At 29.0% G+C, this 20,190-nt stretch overlaps 1 protein-coding gene across 11 annotated transcripts in view; it reads left to right on the top strand.

The window, feature by feature from the left end:
• The window catches only part of LOC100167740 (potassium channel subfamily T member 2), a 230,443-nt gene that overhangs the window by 140,361 nt on the left and 69,892 nt on the right, over positions 1-20,190 (top strand). For 2 of the 11 annotated variants that reach the window (XM_016803295.2, XM_016803292.2), the window contains exon 1: positions 8,587-8,810. The exons of the other annotated variants lie outside the window; for them this stretch is intronic. In XM_016803295.2, the coding sequence (XP_016658784.1) occupies positions 8,644-8,810 (167 nt within the window). In that variant the 5' untranslated portion in view covers positions 8,587-8,643. Of the gene's footprint in view, positions 1-8,586; positions 8,811-20,190 lie in introns of those variants that run through there. 11 annotated transcript variants of the gene reach the window in all.

Here is a 20,190-nt window from a genome sequence, read left to right as displayed (position 1 = left end):
AATAATTATTAAAAAATATTTTACACAGAATTAAATTATACTATCATAAAAAAAATATTTTAAATTATAATACAATATAATATATTAATAAAAATAACTTTATTTCAAACGTTTGATATGGAAGTAAAATTGAAACAACACAAAAACTTAAATGTATACATTCAATAACAGTTTGTAAGGAATGAGATGAGTTCAAATTTAAAAAGAACATCGCTGACATATCTCAAAATGTTCTCAATTTGTCTGTAGGTATATTTTCCTTTCACATATAGAAACTATTGAAACAAAAATAAAAAGTTTGTGTCTGTATCCATGTATTCCAATTAGTCACATAATATAGTGAAAAATTGATTACTTTTCATAAGTTATTCAAATGACAGTTTTCCATGTTTAAGTTTATTACTTTCTTTGCTTTCTAAATTTGAAAAGTTGTAAACATTTTCTTTCAAAAATAATCACTACGCTCCTACCTAATACCTTATAGATATTTTTGTATCATTAAATAATATTAAAATATACATCGATAAATTAATAATTCAATGTTGTACAATAAATTTGGTCAATATAGGTATTATAATTCAATTTTAGTTGGAGTATAGGTACTAAATAAAAATTGAGAGTTTAAATTCTTTAAATGCTGATAAGTAGTAAGTACACTGTATTATACCTAAATCTTATTTACCTACACCTATAATGTTTCCGTTTTTAGTACTTTCTTTCTACGTTTTCCGGTCTGTCACGGCATCGCTTCTGTTATAAAATAAATAATATCCCAATAACCAATAGTGTCACAGTAATATATTATATTATTATATCATTATCATAACTTTAGATAATAATGTATACCTATGGTGTATTTAATATAATCTATATAGCCATTAGTTGTGATTATCTAACTATGAGATAGGTAGGTAGATAGGATAACCTAACCTATTGGGGTGCGCATAGCATAATATATTAAATATTAATACAATGTATACGAACAACTACTAAAAAAATGGCGTCTGCCATCAATAATATTCAATATAATATTCCAATAGGGGGACTTTATAGATAACAATCGCTCATTTTAATATTTTCTTTCAATTTATAGTATGTAGGTATAATCATTTTGTATGCTATAATTTGTGTGTAATTATAAATTTTATTCACTAATAGACAATTGCAGCAGAGGAGTAGTATTGTTCAAACAGAGCCTCCTCTGCTGTCGGTTAAACAAGGAAAAAAAGTGTAATTATTGATAATATCGTGAAAATCTTAAAACTTTAAATCATCATTTAAAAAAAAAAATTGTATGCTTTACTTTGCTTTACTTTACTTTGTATTCAGCTATTTATACTTAACAGTTCCCTATATATTTTAAAAATAAGTACAATGAATTCTTAATAAAATATTGCTGACCGAAATATTTTAAAAGCATTTTTTTTTTTTTTAATAACAATAGTTAAAAACTTATTACAATTTAGAATGGCATGTAAAATTTAATTATTTGAGCTGTTCAAAAATTGAAATACTATACAATAAAATTTATAGTTTATAAAAAATATGTTTTCGGATTTCAGGAGGTAAAACTGCGAATAACGCAGGTATATCATGTTTTCTAATTCTAATAGTATTGCGACTTGTGTGAATATTGAATCAAAAATAGCAAATGCTTAAAATTAGATGGTAAAGAACTATATTACTCGGTTATAAACTAAATAGTCTTGTCACTATACTGCTGTTGATTTCCCATTGTCTGTTTATTAAAAATAATATACAACCAGCAACCAACGCGTCGGTTAATAATATTATGATGTAAGAGTAAAAAAGTTAAAATTATATAAATTTTTTTTCGTCACTTTTCATCGCATCGTATACCGTTAACACCGAATCAAATCCGTACATCAAGTGTAGTTTATGGTTATAGTAATTAAATCTTCGTCACGTGCGTCGTCGTGAACATGCGTGCTGATTAAGAGAAAACTACATTGACATTTTACTGTATATCCGCTACGGAGTGTAACATTGCAGTGAACTCACATAACTCACGCGAAACGTCTTAATTTTTTTTTTTTAACATTTTGTGTTAATACGTTCCCGCAACTCCCACGGAGAAATATTGTGTAAAAACCAAAAAGGATTTTCTGTTTGTCGCTCCCATTATATAGTTGACAGTAAATGTTTATACATCTGCACTCTGCAGGTATAGGTAGGTAGCTATTAAAATATATTGTTTTTTTCGTATTTCGGTCTCTCGATGGGTGTCCCGTAATAATTAGTGTAGGTACACAACAACGACATGGTAGAACATATTATTATATATTTATATTTATAAATAATAAAATATGTACCACTTCGGATCGTCGGCATTTGTTAGCGCGTACGCACGCACGCCACACAAACGCCTCCGCTGCGGGCGTCACTGCCGATTGTCGTAGTCGACAAGTGAAACACGATTTTCTACTCTTGGAAGCGACCGAACGAGCCCCGCAGACACGTTCCGTACGTCGCGTTAAAATATAATATATAATTTGAAGGAATTTATGCACGTACACATTATTGCGTAGGTACACCATAACGCGTTTTGTTCTTTAACGGCGGCCGGGGTTAAATTTTAATTGACGGGGTGTGCTATGATGATAATATGTTTGCAATCAAAAGAACCAACCCTGTCCGTAGCGGATATTTGCGATAAAACGCATATTATGACGCACGTACGGCTGCTCTAAAAGCACGAACCGTTTTCGGCTGTCAGTCAATCGATTCCATTTTCCGATTCCCGCGCCAACAATGAACGAATAAAAAAGAAACAAAAACAAACTATATTGAACAAAAAAATCACCGTAATGTATAAATAAATAAGAAAAATAACACACACACAACACATCTAAACGTCAGCACATCTCCGCGAGTCGAAATTCGCGTGGGTTCACACTTCACTCACGACAACTTTATATTAAACATTAATACACTCGTCCCGCGAGTCGCGACCCGAATCGACCTTATCGCAGGCGGTTTTTTTATGCTTCTTAAACGATTTAATATTTCTATATTATGCGTTTGCGACTCAACGAAGGCTTACACGTTATAATGATATCACGTGGTTTACCTGAAATTTAAATAAAAAGTATTTATTCAGTAATCTCATTAAAATAAATACGACTTGTTGAACAAGAACAATGTCGGTTAAAAATTGTATAGTTTTCTAGAATCTTGCTTATCTTACTATGCACGTTATTTATAATATATTACATCATTTAAAGCTTTTAACGATAATATATTATAAACATAACACTGTCAATATTAATTTGTTTAAAAATATCTGAAACAAGATATTATGTAATAAAATCCATTAATAAAATAATATAAATTATAATAGGTACTAAACGCAGAATAATAGATACGTACCTATATTTTAATTACTTTGAGGATTACAAATTATGTATTTTGTGCTGTATAATGTTTACATTTATCCATCCATGTCACATAATATAATACTAAGTGTTTTTTTTTAAACATTTAACACTCATTATCTCAAACAAATTTTATAATGTTTTGAAAATATTTTTATTCCATGAATTGAATTCCTCACAAACGACATTTTTGAACAAAATGTTATTATTTGATATTTTGAATCGTTGAAATTTTTTACCATTTTTACTTTTTGATTCACAACACACATTATTAATTTTATATTCTTAGCACAATGGACGAAAATCAAAGTTAGTAGATAATTGTAACTTAAAACTAATAATTATTTTAAGTTCTGATGAGCGGAGTAGTGGACTAATGGACACCACTGCGGTTACATAAGCCATGGTTATATTAACTTAGGTATAAGTGTAGAGGTAACTAATTGTTATATTTAAACTGTTCGTTAAAAATTTGATTTTTATACAAAAAAAATTTGCAGTAAAAAGTGAAATTAATCATGTTGTCATTTAAATAAATACAATAGTTTATAAAATGGTAAAACAAATATAAATATAATATTTTTTTTAAAGTAATGAATTTTCGTAATGAATTCAAATTATGTAAAAATAATAATTTCATAAACGTTTATGTTTTTCAGGATAGTGAGTATTTACTGTTAAAAGAATCACTTTGTATAATATATATTTGTTTTCTTTAAATCTTTAATTATGTTACGTTCGGAAGTAAAAGTGACACTTTGATTAGTTGTCTTTGTTATAAATGTGAATAAATTATCACGCTCCCATACTATAATTCTCATAAAACAATTTATATATATATATATATATATATATGTTCTAAACATTTTAATTAATCATAAACCAGCTTTATACTGGATGATTTATTTTAAATATTGAATTAGGCAAGCCAGGCATTATACATTTTTAGTTTTAACTTTTAGAAATATACAAAACCAGTATAATTAACAAAATAATACACAATCATAAATAATAAATACAAATTATTTTTATTTAAACTAAGTTAAAAGATTACTAAACAGTTTAATTATAAAGTTATAATTACTATTGTTAATTGTTATTAAGTATAACTATTGCTGATTTTCTTCGATAAATCCATGAGATTTTATCGTATCTCTTATCAGTGTTGGGAATTATCTAGATAAGATTTTTTTAAATAAATTATCTTTAAAGTATCAAGATAATAAATTATGTTACGGTTTATCTAATGTTTAGCTTAGATAAAAAATGGGCTTATCTAGATAAATATTAAAGTGCCCCTACAAAATTATAAAACCAATGTTACTAAAATTCTAATATTATATAAATTATTTATAAAACTAAAAGAATATATTTCTTGTTATTATTGCCAACGACAGTATTACGAGAACCTGAATGCGGGCTTCTACTATACATCTACTAGCCATAATGAGCATATTAAAATTAATTAGGCACAGGTTTATTTCCCCATCCATTTTAAAAATAAATTAAAATTAACTTCGTAGAACTGTATTTCAAAGGCTCAATCCGTTGTTTTTATAAATATTATGTCATTATATTGATATAATTTAAATATTACAAAAATACAATAAAAATAAGTGCAAAAAAATGATATTTATCTAGATAAATTAATTATTGTTGTATTTGTCTTTATCTTGATAAATTACATTTATGTTATCTTTATTTTTATCTAGATAATATTTTGTTAAAATTATCTTATCTTATCTTGGTAATTTTTTAGTTATCTATTCCCAACACTGTCTCTTATTATATTGGTATCTATCTACGAACTAATTATAATGACTACCCTACCTACTTATATTACAATATTACGCCATTGGATAAACTTACTTATATTGTATGAATAAAATGGTTTGGGTAGGTACTCTACTCACATTGTAATTGAACTTTAAAATGTAAAATAATTTTCCAATATAAAATATTGATACCCAAGAAAAACAAATAATCATAGTGCCCAATAGAAAATAACCAGTTATTCTCTGTAACCTTATCTCTGTAGTTTTAAGTTTCAATAATTTATAACTTTTGTAAGCTCCGTGTATTTATCTATGTTCAAAATAAACGTATACAATGGTTAAGTTTGAGTTTTGAAAACTTCAATAGGTCAATGTAGGTAAACATATTATAATAACTTTAATATAGGTATATTAATATTGTTGTCCGTTTAAAGTATACCTAGTTGTGTAGACACATAAATTAGCTAGGTAAGTTGTTCTAGACCTCAAATAATCTGATCCCACCCCTTTAAATAATAATCAATAATCACGAATACATACGTGTAAATAGTTAAAACGTAATAGAATAGTATGTTCTATTTGTTAACAAAATATTTTTGTAAAATATAATATATTTAAATAATAATATTTTTTTTTTACAATAGTTAATAAGTACGAAGTATACGATAGTATAAAAACTCAATATTCAAATCGTATAAATCAAAATAACATAATTTGTAGAGACTTTAAGTAAGTATATTCAAAGTATACAATGTATTTACCTCATGTATATTGATTGTTTTTTTTATTTATAAGAAGAAGCTAAGTATGTAATCTAAACTTTATTTGACTTAAGAAAACTGAGACTTGCCATAATATAAGTTTTTGATGTGCAGCTTTCAACAAAACTTAGTATTTGTAAATTACAAATTAAATTATAAGGCTAGTCTAAAAAGATAAAAAAAAATATATATCTTACATTAATAATTAACTTCAGTAAAAATATAAAAATAAAAATGTTATTGCAATAAAACATAATAAATTAATTTTAAATTTAATGTGATTTTATTTAGTTATATCTTAAATAAATAAATCAAAGTATCTTTTTATTTTTCCGTTTCAAAATTGATTTTTGTTCATCCTAAAAGTATAATACCTACTGCATAGTACAATTTGATATTTTTGGATTGATTAAAATAGTTTTAACTTTAAAAATAAAATATGAGAATATTATCATGATCTGTCTATAACCAATATAAATTATAAAATTGTATGTAAGTGCACTAGACTTCACCATTATTGTATGTAGCTCAGAGCAGATATTTTTAAATTGAAATACAAAAATAAATATGATAACTTTTCGGGCCAAATTTCAACATTTAACTTATGATTTTCGTTATTGTTTAATGGCAATTACATTGAACATAGATTGATTTATCTCTTATGCAAATTCTACCCCACGCAAAATCCATTGTACCTAATAGCCAAAAGATAAAAACAGCTTACAACTTACAAGATTAAGAGCCCGGAAAAAATTAGATAAATCTTTATTCCAATTATTACGGAAACTTGTAGATACCCTCCACCATATTGTATGAGTTATTACAAAAATATGGAAATTTCAAGTTCGTGATGTCTTGCGTAGATTTAACTGTTTCATTAAATTTGTTTATTCCTGTGGAAAAATCTTTAAGCACATGGTAATATTTAGCATACAACAATTATTATTACCATACCTTTTGTCCATATCGTAATGACGTGGATCGTGAAACTTTAATACAACTATAATAATATATACCTACGATATTATATTGTTATTACTTCAATATATTATTATAATAATAATATAACAAACATTAATATTCAATTATAATATTGAGCCCGCGGTTTAATGCTAGATGTTTCAAATTAAAAGTTGGACGAAGTGTCGTAGTCATACAGTCATACCTGATTAATTATTAATTGTATTCTAATACAATATAACTCACATAATATAATATTATTTCATTAGCATCACCTAGTTGTTGCTTATTCAGCTTCACTATACCTGCCCATTCAAATCAAGCATCCAATAAAAGTTAACCATTATACATATTATAACGTTTTATTCGTATCAAACTCGAGTTGTAGTTCGTTTTGAAATATAATTTAATCAACTGGAACGCAGGTTATACAATATTCCAAGTAGTTGTGAATTAATAAAAGAACGTTTATTTTATATTATAATGTTTCCAACGACCAAGTTATCTAGGTCAATTTGTGTATAGTTCGCAAGTACGATAGGAATATTAAGAAGTGGCCGATTATTCTAGACAAAATCGAGAAATGTAAGACGTATCGAAAATACATTATGTTTAGAACTTTTCTATAATATTTTATTCAAAATTTAATTTTGAGCTATTATATTAGTTTTATATTTATGATTGCTTTTATTATATTTATTTCGGAAATAAGATAATGGAAATAAACCTCAAAAAGTTACACACTGCGTAGGTTTATACAATTATACCTATATCAGCGGTAGATTTGAAATAAAGCACATTTGGTATTTAATATTTATAGAGAACTTTTTACTCGGTATTTTTAGGGGAGAGGGAATTGCGAAAAACGTCAAAATAACGCCGAAGACAAGTTAAAACAAGTGCGGTCGTGCAATAAATCTCAAAAGTTGTTTAATTTTCTCAGAATTACTAAATTGTTAAAGTAAACTTTGATATCTTGGATGTGCTCACGGTAAAACACAGGAGTGTGTCCAAGATACCTATACTACAGGTACGATTTAAGGTAGCACAACAATTATAGTACCTATATTTTAATTGATAATAATGTTTTCGACTAGAAACGAGGTAAGCGAACAGTGAAAAAGTCAATTTTGAATATTTTCTAATCGTATCTATAAACGGTGGAGAAAAATCTTCCGCGACCGTAACGCTAATATATTATTATATTACTATTAGGTTGTCATTTTTTTTTTTATTCTCTAGAGGAGACGCCTAGGGTCGTGTCATACGAGCTAAAACAAAAACTAAATCAACTTCCAAAGTATATCATATAATAATATTGTTCTCGTCGGGGCCAAGTGAATTTCGCGTTATCGGTCGTATAAACTCTCCGACCGTCGTCGTCGGCACTTGCGACCAGAACGTTTCGCGATCTGGTTTGATTTTTTTCGTCCGCGGTTTTTTTATCGCAAAACAAACAGACTGGAAATGACGCCACGGAGGTGTCACGCCGCCGACTTGGGGGGGTGGAGGACGGTTTGGGCAGCAGCTATAATAGAGGGACACGCGTGGGCGACGTTGGATACAAACATTTCGCGAATAGTTTTCGGGGGGTGTGGGTGCCAGTGGGTGCCGGTGGGTGCGCACGCGGTTGGTCTCAGCGAGAGGGGGCTGGTGTCGCCGCGGGTAGTCTGCGCATAGGTATAGGACGCGCGTGACCCGCGGCCGGCAGAGCGGCGTAACGTTCTCGCGCGACGCCGACCGCGTGACGTCATGCTGACGCCGGCGCGACCGGCCACGGCGCGCTACTCGGGCGGTTCGCTGTCGAAACGTGGCGCACAGTGCGTGAAATGGGAACAGGACGGACGCCACATGGGTTCGTCCAACTACAGTTCATACAACTGTTTGACGAGTTGGGACAGCTACGATAGGATACCCAGGTAAAAAATCGTGTATAACTCGCTAACGGTATTTTTATTATTATTATTATTAGTTATTATAGGTATATAGTGTTATTTATAGTTAGTTGTTATTCGGTTTAATTACCTATATACCCTATATACCTATAGGAAGTAGTTATAATAATTATTATCTTAGTAATCCGGATCATCAATTAAAATTTTAATTATAACCGTTATAATATTATGCGTGTACGATTATCGTAGAGCAATAATGTCTTATTATGATTATTATTATCACCCATTCACCCCATGTTCAATGAACATCGTATTACAAACGAAATTATTCGGAAATAATGGGATTTTTGCACGAGTTTGTATTTCATTTTTTTTTTAAATGCTATACCTATAATGTTATTATTGTATGCTCACTCATCTTGGATCTTTTAATTTTTTCATGTTCTCTGTTGTACTATAGTATTATATGGCATATGTAGGTACCTACTGATTTTCCTCAACATAACATATTGTTATGATGATAAATTAGTAATCAAAGACATATTTTCTCTACATATTCTATTTTTTTTTTCAAACAGCTACTTTAAATATTTTAAAACACTTCATATTACACGAAACGTCAATTTTACTATACAACACGTACGTCATTGACGTCTAAAGTTGAGCCAAAGTAATTTATATAATTTATTACCTATTTACCTACCTAATAATATAGTAGGTACCTACTTACCCAAGTGTCGCGACTATGTAGGTACGATATAAATCGATTATACATTTATGATAAAAATTATATTAACACTATACCTACATATGTCCAATTTTTTATTCTATTAAAATATAAATAAAATATTATTGACCTTTATCATAGTATTATTACAAATAGGATACCACTTTCTTATGTGGTATGTTTTAAATTCGCCATACGCACCTATATTCGTATTTTAATTAGTTAATATGTGTCATATAATATGTATTTATCTATCTATTTATCTGCTATTTTTATAGCAGTTACAATTATTATTATTATTAACTATTGTATTTTAGGCTTAAAAAAAGTCTCCAGGAAACAACTGTATTTTAAACAGTATTCTTTGTCAACGTCTTTGTACTATTTAACGATTACAAATTTTGAACATAAATTTGGTTTTATCTTGGCAATAGTCATTCGATAAATGAAAATGTTACATGGGTAGTTCAACGCTATCATAAGGTATAGGCACAAATTGCCAATAGATACATATTATTTAAAAAATTGATAACAATTCCATAGACTATATAAATATATTAAGTATAATATTAGTATGTATAGATAATACAGTGCACTTTCAACTTTATACCTAATCACTACTATAACGACAATCATTTATAGACCACTTTCCAGACTACTCATCATATATTGATATATATATCGAATAAATAACAATAATATCATGTAAATCTACAAACATATTTTGTTCCAATACGTTTTTGAAAGACCTATACCTATAATAATACCATGCACCGTAATAAAAATATCATAAATCCGTACGCTATAAATTATATTGTCATGAAATACTTCATCCACGAAGCAATTTATTCTCATCTTATTATAAGCGGCTCCTGTGTTATTTCCGTAATTGTGTTCAATATATTACATTTGTTTTTTTTTTTTTTTTGTCAATTAATATTTCGAAATGTTTTCATCACTTAAATGTTTTATTCACCCTAAATTACCTTTTTGCCTAAAATCTCTTTACTTCCAGTTTCTCCCAACCACCATCATCGTGTATCCCGAAAACTCGTGGTCAAATGCTCTCCGTCCGAATTAACGAAATTAACTTAATGTTTTTTAACTAAATTGTGAATTCCTAGAACACAAAAGTCCGGTAAATACCATCCCGGTGGCACTGTGAGTGTTGAATAAATGCTGTTCGCACCGATGAATCAGTGATTTGTCATTGGCGACGGCCATTTATTAATAATATGCAGGCACACACGACGGCTTTTGGGCACATAATATGTACGTCACGAATTCACGATGAAGCGGCTGGTACGCAAGTTGAAGGATATTGTACGCAATTATTTTTATCAATTTATTTATTAGTGTCCACGCGATGTATTTTTTCAATCATATTATTATAATACTATGATATTTATTTGTCCCAAACGTATTATTAAACCCGAAGCCGGACGCGATGGTAATTTTTTTTATTTATAAAAAAGTAAAAACCAAAAAAATCAAAACGTATCATATCTGATGCGCCATATTATGGTGATTAAAAACGACATTATTTTTTATTAATTTCTGTGTTTCACAACATATTATCGGCTTAGGATGTGGGTTTATGTGTACTTTACATTTTTTATGTAATATTATTATATTTAATTTAATTCTGTTAAATTCAAAGTAACATAGGAACGAATCGAATAATGAATATAAATGTCAATATATTTTATTAGCGTGACACGACCAAATTATATTGGTAATTGTTTATACGACGTAAAAACAAAAAACAATAATGTTGATATTATATTTATTGTTTCGTACATTGTGTTCGTAATGCGTTGCAATACAATGTAGGTGGCCGCAAAATGATAAGTTCAAATTACGAGTCCTATAAAGAAACCAATCAAGTTATGTTGTTATTATAAAAGCAGAATAAAAATAAAATAAGCAATTCGCGTACAAAGTAAGGTTTCCGTATCGAAGAAACCGTGAAAGTTTTACAAATGTGTGCATGTATATTTTATTTTAGGAAAAAAATGCTCAATGAATTCGGTCCGTTATCCGGAGTCAGTAAATCAAGATTCGTTCAATTACCTCGACCGATACTTTTTTAACGGAAAATCTTGGTTCATTCAAGAAGCATTAGTCATATAACCTACGCACAGGCCTTACCACGTCTGAGTGTCTGATTTAACTTATTATAGTACAATACGATAATACTAATACGATAATACTGTTAAGCAATTATATTATTATATCATATTATAGTAGTCCTAATCATATAATTGCGTGTCATTGTACATCGATAGACTTTTCCAAAGCAGGAAGTTGATTAGATTTTGGCAGAAAGACACTATACAGGGTGAAACAGAAATAACTGACTAATTAAACAACTTTCGTTCTAGTAAATTTTTTTAAAAAAATTAGTATAAATTTAATTTTCCACTTGCGTTATATATATTATAGAATACAATTTTTATTTTTATTTTTTAATAAGTAGGTACTGAAAATTAATGTTTTTGGCAAAATTCAACATTTTTGTCAATCGTAAATCTGATTTTTATAACAATTTTACGGTAAATGTATTATATTTAACAGATGCATTTTTTGGTGGGGTGAGGGAGCCCGGGAGGGAGTGGGTAAATTGCATGACTCGAGAACAATTAATATAATATAATACACATTTTTAACAAAATTCTGTCAGTTTATCTTATATTATATTACATAGTATTTTAATTATTAGTATATTATGTTCTTTTCATTTTTACAAACAATTATTTTTAAATAATAGACGAATTAGGTTGACAACAGTTTAATAAAAATATTATAATAATATGATGGTTATAGTTATAATACTAATTTACTCCATATTATAGAAAAATAAATAAAAAATATATAACCACGAATTAAATTTAAAAAAAATTCGAAAAGAGTACCTATGTTTCTTCAGCGCTAACTATGACTATAACAATATAAACAAGTAGGTAATATAACAAATACAATCTCGGATTGTATATTATATGTTTAAGCACTACAATCTATATCATATAAATGATAATTATAAAACGGATCAAAACTATAACTATACAGTTTCAGATTATTATACTCGTTTATTAAAGCGTCAAACAAATTACAAAATATTTGAATAGCTTAGTGCCAGACGTCATGAAATGAAACACACTATTATTTTATTATCACTGGGTGATTTAAAATAGTTACTAAGTTAATAGTTTTATTTTCTAGCAAGTAAATGTTGTACTTAGCTGTAAGATCATACAACCATCTAAAACGTTTTTTGGTGCACTTCACTGAGTGTCCATTGTGTTTCATTCAGTTCTAAATGACGTAAGTCGTTATCGCTCTACTCAACATTCCTAATGCTGCGTGTGAATCCACTGAAACCCTTTTCAAACAACAAAAAAAGTTACCATAGTATTTTTGATTTCTTTCAAATAGTCACAAACTTTATACTATTATTGGCTTATTAACAACGATGACGTGACGAAAATATTGATGGTTGTCCTGAAAATATCTGATTAATTTTACCCGCATTTACTATACCATATTACTCTACATGTCATTATATTGAATATACTTATTAGTATACTCATCATCATACTCATTAGACATAGTAAAAATCAAGTTTAAATAGTCTTGAAAATATATTTTTGTCTCTTTATTTGAAATTTATAGATATTTAAATTTTGAAATTTTTCTTTGATAACATTTTTGGACTGAAATAGAATTATAAATATATAGTAAACTATACTACTATAGGTAATTAGTTAATATAAAATATACCTAGGCTAACAAGTCGTCTCCGATATGAATCGATTTTCATATTCATAATATTGATTTATCATTGAATTCAAATTTAACACATCCGTTACAGTACTCAACGGAAAGGTATCTACACTCAAATCTTACTGTACAGCAGAGTGGTACCAACTTGCCCACTTTTAAATAATTAGATTATCAATACCTTAGTTTAATTTTCTAAAGTAGAAATTGAAAAGAATTAAATATAAATTAAACTATTTAAGTTGCTGTGTATTTTATTAAGCCTCACAGAGTCGTTTTCTTCTAAAATCAAATTAACACAAATAATTTGTAATTAAATATTAATAACATTAACTCGTTGTGTACTCAGAATATTTTATTGTTTTGTCCTTCATTGGTGGGGTGCTGAACATTTTATGCTCATTTCATCTATAGTTTTTGTGATGCATTTTAATTTAACAGTTATTGAAAATGCATTTTACAATAATAATTATAATTATTATAACAATTATCGTATATTAAGGCACTTATTATAATTTTGAGGTCTAGCGGGGCTCAGTACTTTGAACTTCCATGAGGGCTTCAAGACTCAAGTAATCAAGCCACCTCTCCCGATTTCTTCCTATGTTCTCCAGTTCAAATTTAATTTCATCAAATTATTCATTATATATAGTCTATATATATTGATAACACGTTAAAGAATATTTCACTAATTTAAAAAAAACCTTAAGATACTGCCAAAATACATTAAACAGTTTATTGATAATCGATCTTAATTACGAGGCAGCAAACTTTAATCGTCCGTGGCCTATCCTAAAATACCATGTAAAGAGTATCCAGGTTTTATATCTAAATTAAATATTAAAAACGATAATAATATTGATACTTAAATATAATTTATTATATATAACGTATAAATACCAGTGGTTTTATTACTCTAGAGTCTAGATACTAACATAACGTATTTTATAAAATAGATACGATGTATGATAAACCTTTACTATATTTATATTATTATATAGGAGTTTTAATAAATTTAGCTATGAAATATTTAATATTTATGGCTTTATTTAATAAAAAAAAAAAAAAAAAATACTATTAAAAATGTACAGTAACTTATATTATAAATATAACAATAACATATTTATTATTTATTATAATATATAATATATTATAATAGTAAGTATAATAACAATAATAATATATATAGTTACGACTTACTCTACATTATTACCAGCTAGTGCTTTTATTTTTATATCACTTTATTCGCAGCTCCTTTCAGAATTTAGTTCTACGCTTTTATAATGACTGAAACATCGAAATGTGGGAAATGTGCGTGTACAGACACTATTGAGTCCAGTCTCATTGGTCAATAATAATTGCAGTCGATATTAAGTCGTGCAATAGAAACGTTTATTCTATTTAGAGACCAAAATATATTGTCGTATTGAATTACATACAATGTACCTAGCTAAATAATAATGAGTTAGAATAATGAGACCTGACGTCGGGCACTTGTCTCACATAGATCTGTAAACTGTAGACAATAGGTCGGTGCACGATGTGGTCGTAGAACAATTTATTATGAATCAACGCTAAGTCGTCACCGGAAAAAGTGTTTCCAAACGGAATACAAGTTAAGCTAAATATTTATACAAGCCAATTATTACAAAATATTCTCTCTCAATATATTTTATTAGATCGTCTCCAGTTTTAAGTGCCTCTTCATCATCATTAATCTGAAATATCCCACACATTTCTACACCTCATCTCATAATACTGATTTTGTAAAGAACTCGTCCCTATTTAGAGCTTATTGTTCCGATACAATTATCATCTTGACTTTGATTTCTCATTAAATCCATTCAGTATGATAACTATAAGGGTAGCTTGAAGTTCTGGGCATTAGTGTAGTATGCTACTTACCGTAAATTCTACCCACCAAAAAAACTGTACGCATGCAGAACCTAGGTATGCTGCTATTACCGTAAAATATGACATACCTACTCGTATATATTATGTTATGTTTGTATTTGATTGTATTACAGGAATATGACTATTAAACCGGTAAATATTAAAATATCTACAAAGACCCACAATAACTTACTTTTAGACATTGAATTATTTTAGTCTGTGTCATGTCCTTCCACCTTTCTGTGTTAAGCAACAGATTTGTGGTACTATTTATCTATTATTTATTTCTTAGATGGCTGCTTTCTGTATAACACTAGGTATTCAATTGTAATAAATAATAGATTTCCGCAGATTGGCTAGCTTAGAAGGCTATGGCATTGATTTAAGGAGAATCATGTAGGCAATTTCTTATCTCGTCATCGCCACCCGAGATCTATGTGTTAGTCGTAAATGATAATTAGTGTGTGTGGCGTCTATGCGAGTCAATTATAGCGATATGGAGTGCTCTTGCACGTACTCGCACGCAAATGTCAGTATGTTATATTGTAATCATGAAAAAATGTTTATTTTTCACTCAAACATACGATTCTAAACCCAACAATACGTCTCAACGATTACCTCGATTTGCATTCTGACAAAATATTCTTTTTTTCCACAACATGTACAAGGGATCGATCGAGGCACATTTTTAATATTGTATTTAGTTAATTAAATATTTAAGTTATAAATTCGGATTTTTTTTTAGAAACAGTAATTTTTGACAAAAAAATACGTGCTAGTGAGGCCCCTAATATTTACAAACTATAAACTATTTTATATATACTCTTACTGGTTTATTGCATAACATTTTTTACCAAAAAACCGACTAAATTTTATCATAAAATGTATTAAAACATAATGGAAGATTAGTTAGGTAATACTATTTGAAATTCATTCAAAACCACTCTATTACTTTATACCTGTAATTATTTACATCAATATACAATATTCAACAAGAGAATTAAAAAAATTAAATTTAAAATTTGGTAAATACCTATCATTTTCCCTTGTATAACTTTTAATATTTCAAAGTAGAAACATATTTTTAATAAATACATTTAAAGTGATGGTATATATTCATAATATAATAAAAGAAAATAATATAACCTATGATAAAAAAATAATTATAATTATAATAAGAATATAATGAAAATCCCATTGTAAATTTGTTTTTCCGTCAACTAGATTAATAAAAAATTTTAAATCTTATATTTTATTTATCTCAGCTCATTGGAAGATACTGAATTCGTATATTTAGATATAAAAATCTTGTAAAATATATTAAGTAAATGATAAAATAATTTTTTTTTTATAGCTGACTAGGTATATAAAATTAAAAGAAAAAAATAATCATTGAAGTTTATGTTATATTTTAACATAAAAGGGTTAAATATATTATGCTTTGTATAATAATTATACCAAGTATTATTTATTATTTTTTGTCTATATTTTATGGGTACAAATATTAAATTGACTATAAATTATAATAATAAAGAATTATAAAAAATAGCAGCAAAATGTTTAGGTCACCATAACAACCTCCAATGAACCAAACAAAAACATCAAATCCACTTTGTTTAGTTTATCGATATAATTTTAAAGATCATTTAAAATTATAATAGCCTAAATGCATACTGTATGGGCAATGCTTATTCGAAAATTGCAGCTTCTCGGAATAACACAATATTATTTTATGATTGATACATTATTCAAATAGGATTATTTTTCCTCGTGAGTCTGCATGGGTACACCATGGGTCGGATAACGGTATATATTTTGACATTACCATAAAACACAAATTTATTCATAATACATAAGGCTAGTCTCTGCTTTATTAACATACATTTGTATGTGCTTATGGTTCGATAATTTCTTACGAGATGTCCTCTCCGTTATATCCGTCCAAGCATCCCGAATAATTCTCATTTGAACGTTTAATCCCTGGAAAAATATTACGACGACGACGTTCTGTGACTCCCACGTCTTCGGTTTGACGAATTCGAATTCCAATTGTAAGAAAAATTCACGAATCGAGAGACCCTATGCAGGGGTAGCCCACAAGCGTACCGTGCAGCACACCTTCCCACGCCACAATTAGAAAATTCCGATACCACGTTTAGGGGGAGGGGGGTGGAGATGACGGGCATGCAACCATAGATATATTATATATATATATAATACATTTAGTGGTGGTCGAATGCTATTACCGGTGAACCAAAAGCAATTATATAGCGTTTTACACCACTGCCCGCTGCCGGTCTACATGTGATTGCGTATCGTGCGGTACGAGCACGGAAAACATAACGGAAGCGCATCGGAAACACGCGGGTGGGACGTTGCAGAAGTCACGAAACCACAATAACCACTGCCCACAAGTTCGTATTGTGCATTCCAGGCACGTAGAAGTGAATCGATGGGGACAAAAAAAAAAAACACGAAAAACATTGTCTCATTTAGTGTAAATTGTACAGACGCGGTCCGTTTCGATTTCAATACGACGACATAATGTTATGTTACACGCGGTGAGGAACATCAAATTATACGACGCCGTGTGAGAAGCCCGTGTGCCTATAATAATATAATATAATATTAGGACAAGCAACCGAAGTCGTCTTATACAAACGCGGTATAGGTTTGGTTACCGCGCGTAAGCATTTGTCGGCGGCCGACGCGATAAAACGAAATATGAAAACACTACACACTGCACCGTTGGTAGGTCGTAGGTATATACTAAGTAATATTGTAATGACTACAATAATACGCTATTATAATATTATATTAATACTCGGAGTTACTATTGTCGGCGCAGTATAGCTATTATAGTGGGGGGGGGGGGGGTGCAGGTATGTCTGTAACGCGTAATTGCGGCGGCACTTAAGCTCACCCGCCCTCCCCCACTGGCTATTCATAGTCGGTTCGAAGTTTGAAATGCATTTTCGTTTTGCATTAACCGTAACCCACGTATTATACGCACTACTCACACAAAAGGTAAAATACATTCCCTGTCCGACTGCCATGTCATATAGTCGTAGTTGTCAAACAAAATCGATAACTTTATGCGTTTGTATACACGTCGTCTTCAGTGTGCATTCGTGGTAGGACGTTGCCAAATGATTGTAATGAATTTCGTTTAAAGAAAAGCGTTGTAGAGCAATAAAAATAGAAAGCGTATAGGTATCGTTGTATATATAGGCTAAAATATATGCAGACGAGCGTATATTAACAATAATATGACCGAGGTAGAAAATGTCACGGAACTAAGAAAGTATAATTTTAGTTGAGAATCGGTGCACCAGGCTCTTTAATTAATTCCTAACTTACTTAATTACCTATCGGCGTTGGACCTCAAACTTAGAAAATATATTTATTTTGTATACAAACAAATATAGATAGAAAACCTTCCGGATACGTTAGTATTTAAATGTTCGAAAGGGGTAGGTACACAAATATATTGTTATTCAAACACAAATAATGTCATCCAACTTCTTATCCACCACATTTAAGTGGAAGGGACCGGTCAAAAGGACTAGGTACATACAAGTTTTTTTTTTTTTTTATATTGAGTTATTTGATTAAGGATTAATCAAACATGCAGTCAAATGTTTCATACGCACTGCGACCCAGCGAAATAGAATATATTTTTTTATATATATATATATATATATATAACATATTTAACTTGATGGAATATTACTATACAACTATTTAATTCACTGTACGTACGTATATTGATCAAAATTATCTCATTTTTGTCAAAATAATCAAAAATAAGTTTTAAGCACCATTATAAAAATTAAATTGTCAGTTAATATACATTGTGAAGTTCAGAATTCGTGCAAACTCAAAACTGTAAAAAAAAAAAATGTGTACAATTATTAAACAATTAAACATTATAGAGGTAAATGTATGCTCGTTGCTAATAATATAATAGTTTAATACTAAATAAAATATTTAAACATTTAAAATCCCGTAACAAAATTGTACTTTAAATACGAATCCTCTAATTCCATTTACAGGGAACGGTAATCTGCTCACATAATGGACTGTTGGTGTTGTTGTTCTCCCTATTGTACCATTGTACATTTTAAATATGAAAGCGATCTGATTGTTGCACTATAAAATTGTTATTTAACATTATAATGTTAATTATTTGCCCATTAAAAATCGTTGTTTTACAACCACTTAGTTTTTTTTTTAATAAAAACATCGTATTTTAGTACAGTGAGTTACGAACTGTTATAATTTGTGTTGTAGTCGGAAGTATACATTAATACTAAGAAAAGTACCTATATATATTAATAATAGTATATCGCTTTCGTTTTCAATTTTAGAGAAGAACACGTCATTTAACTAGGTAATATAATTATTATTATTAATTACTATATAAGCTTTATACGGAATATTCTATTAACTTATGATGTCTCGTTAGTACAACGTTTGCCAAAATGTACAGACGAATAATTAGAATATTGCAATATTCCAGTTCTAATACTAAATAATCTATTCATTGCTATTGAGCTGTTATGCATGACATCGAACGCAGTATACGTTCGTCGCGTTTAAGACGTTCGATCTAAGAGCACAAAATATACGACTTCACCTACCAAAAACATATTTTGTACCTATGTAAAATTATATAGCCTATTGATATTATTTGTGTATTTGTTTTTTCTATGAAGGTATTTTAGTCCATGGTAAAAGGAACACATGCAACGCCGTGCCGTGTGTACCAACGTTTAATCGATATTATCTAGTCCAGTGATGATGATAAATGAATAATATTATAAGCTATTTTTCAGGGTTACCTAATCAGCGAAAATCTACCTAATAAATTGCCTTAACGGTTTCTTTGCATACGTTATAAGTTTAATATAGGAGTAATTTATTTAATATACTCTAAATCGCCGTGCCAAAATGACATCGAATATATTATCGCACGAGGAACTAACGGAAGTTATTTAAGCC

This window comes from Acyrthosiphon pisum, chromosome A1 (genome assembly GCF_005508785.2).
Source record: "Acyrthosiphon pisum isolate AL4f chromosome A1, pea_aphid_22Mar2018_4r6ur, whole genome shotgun sequence".
NCBI lineage: Eukaryota > Metazoa > Arthropoda > Insecta > Hemiptera > Aphididae > Acyrthosiphon > Acyrthosiphon pisum.
Note: the sequence above shows the minus strand (reverse complement) of the source record. Positions and strands in the feature narration are given on the sequence as shown.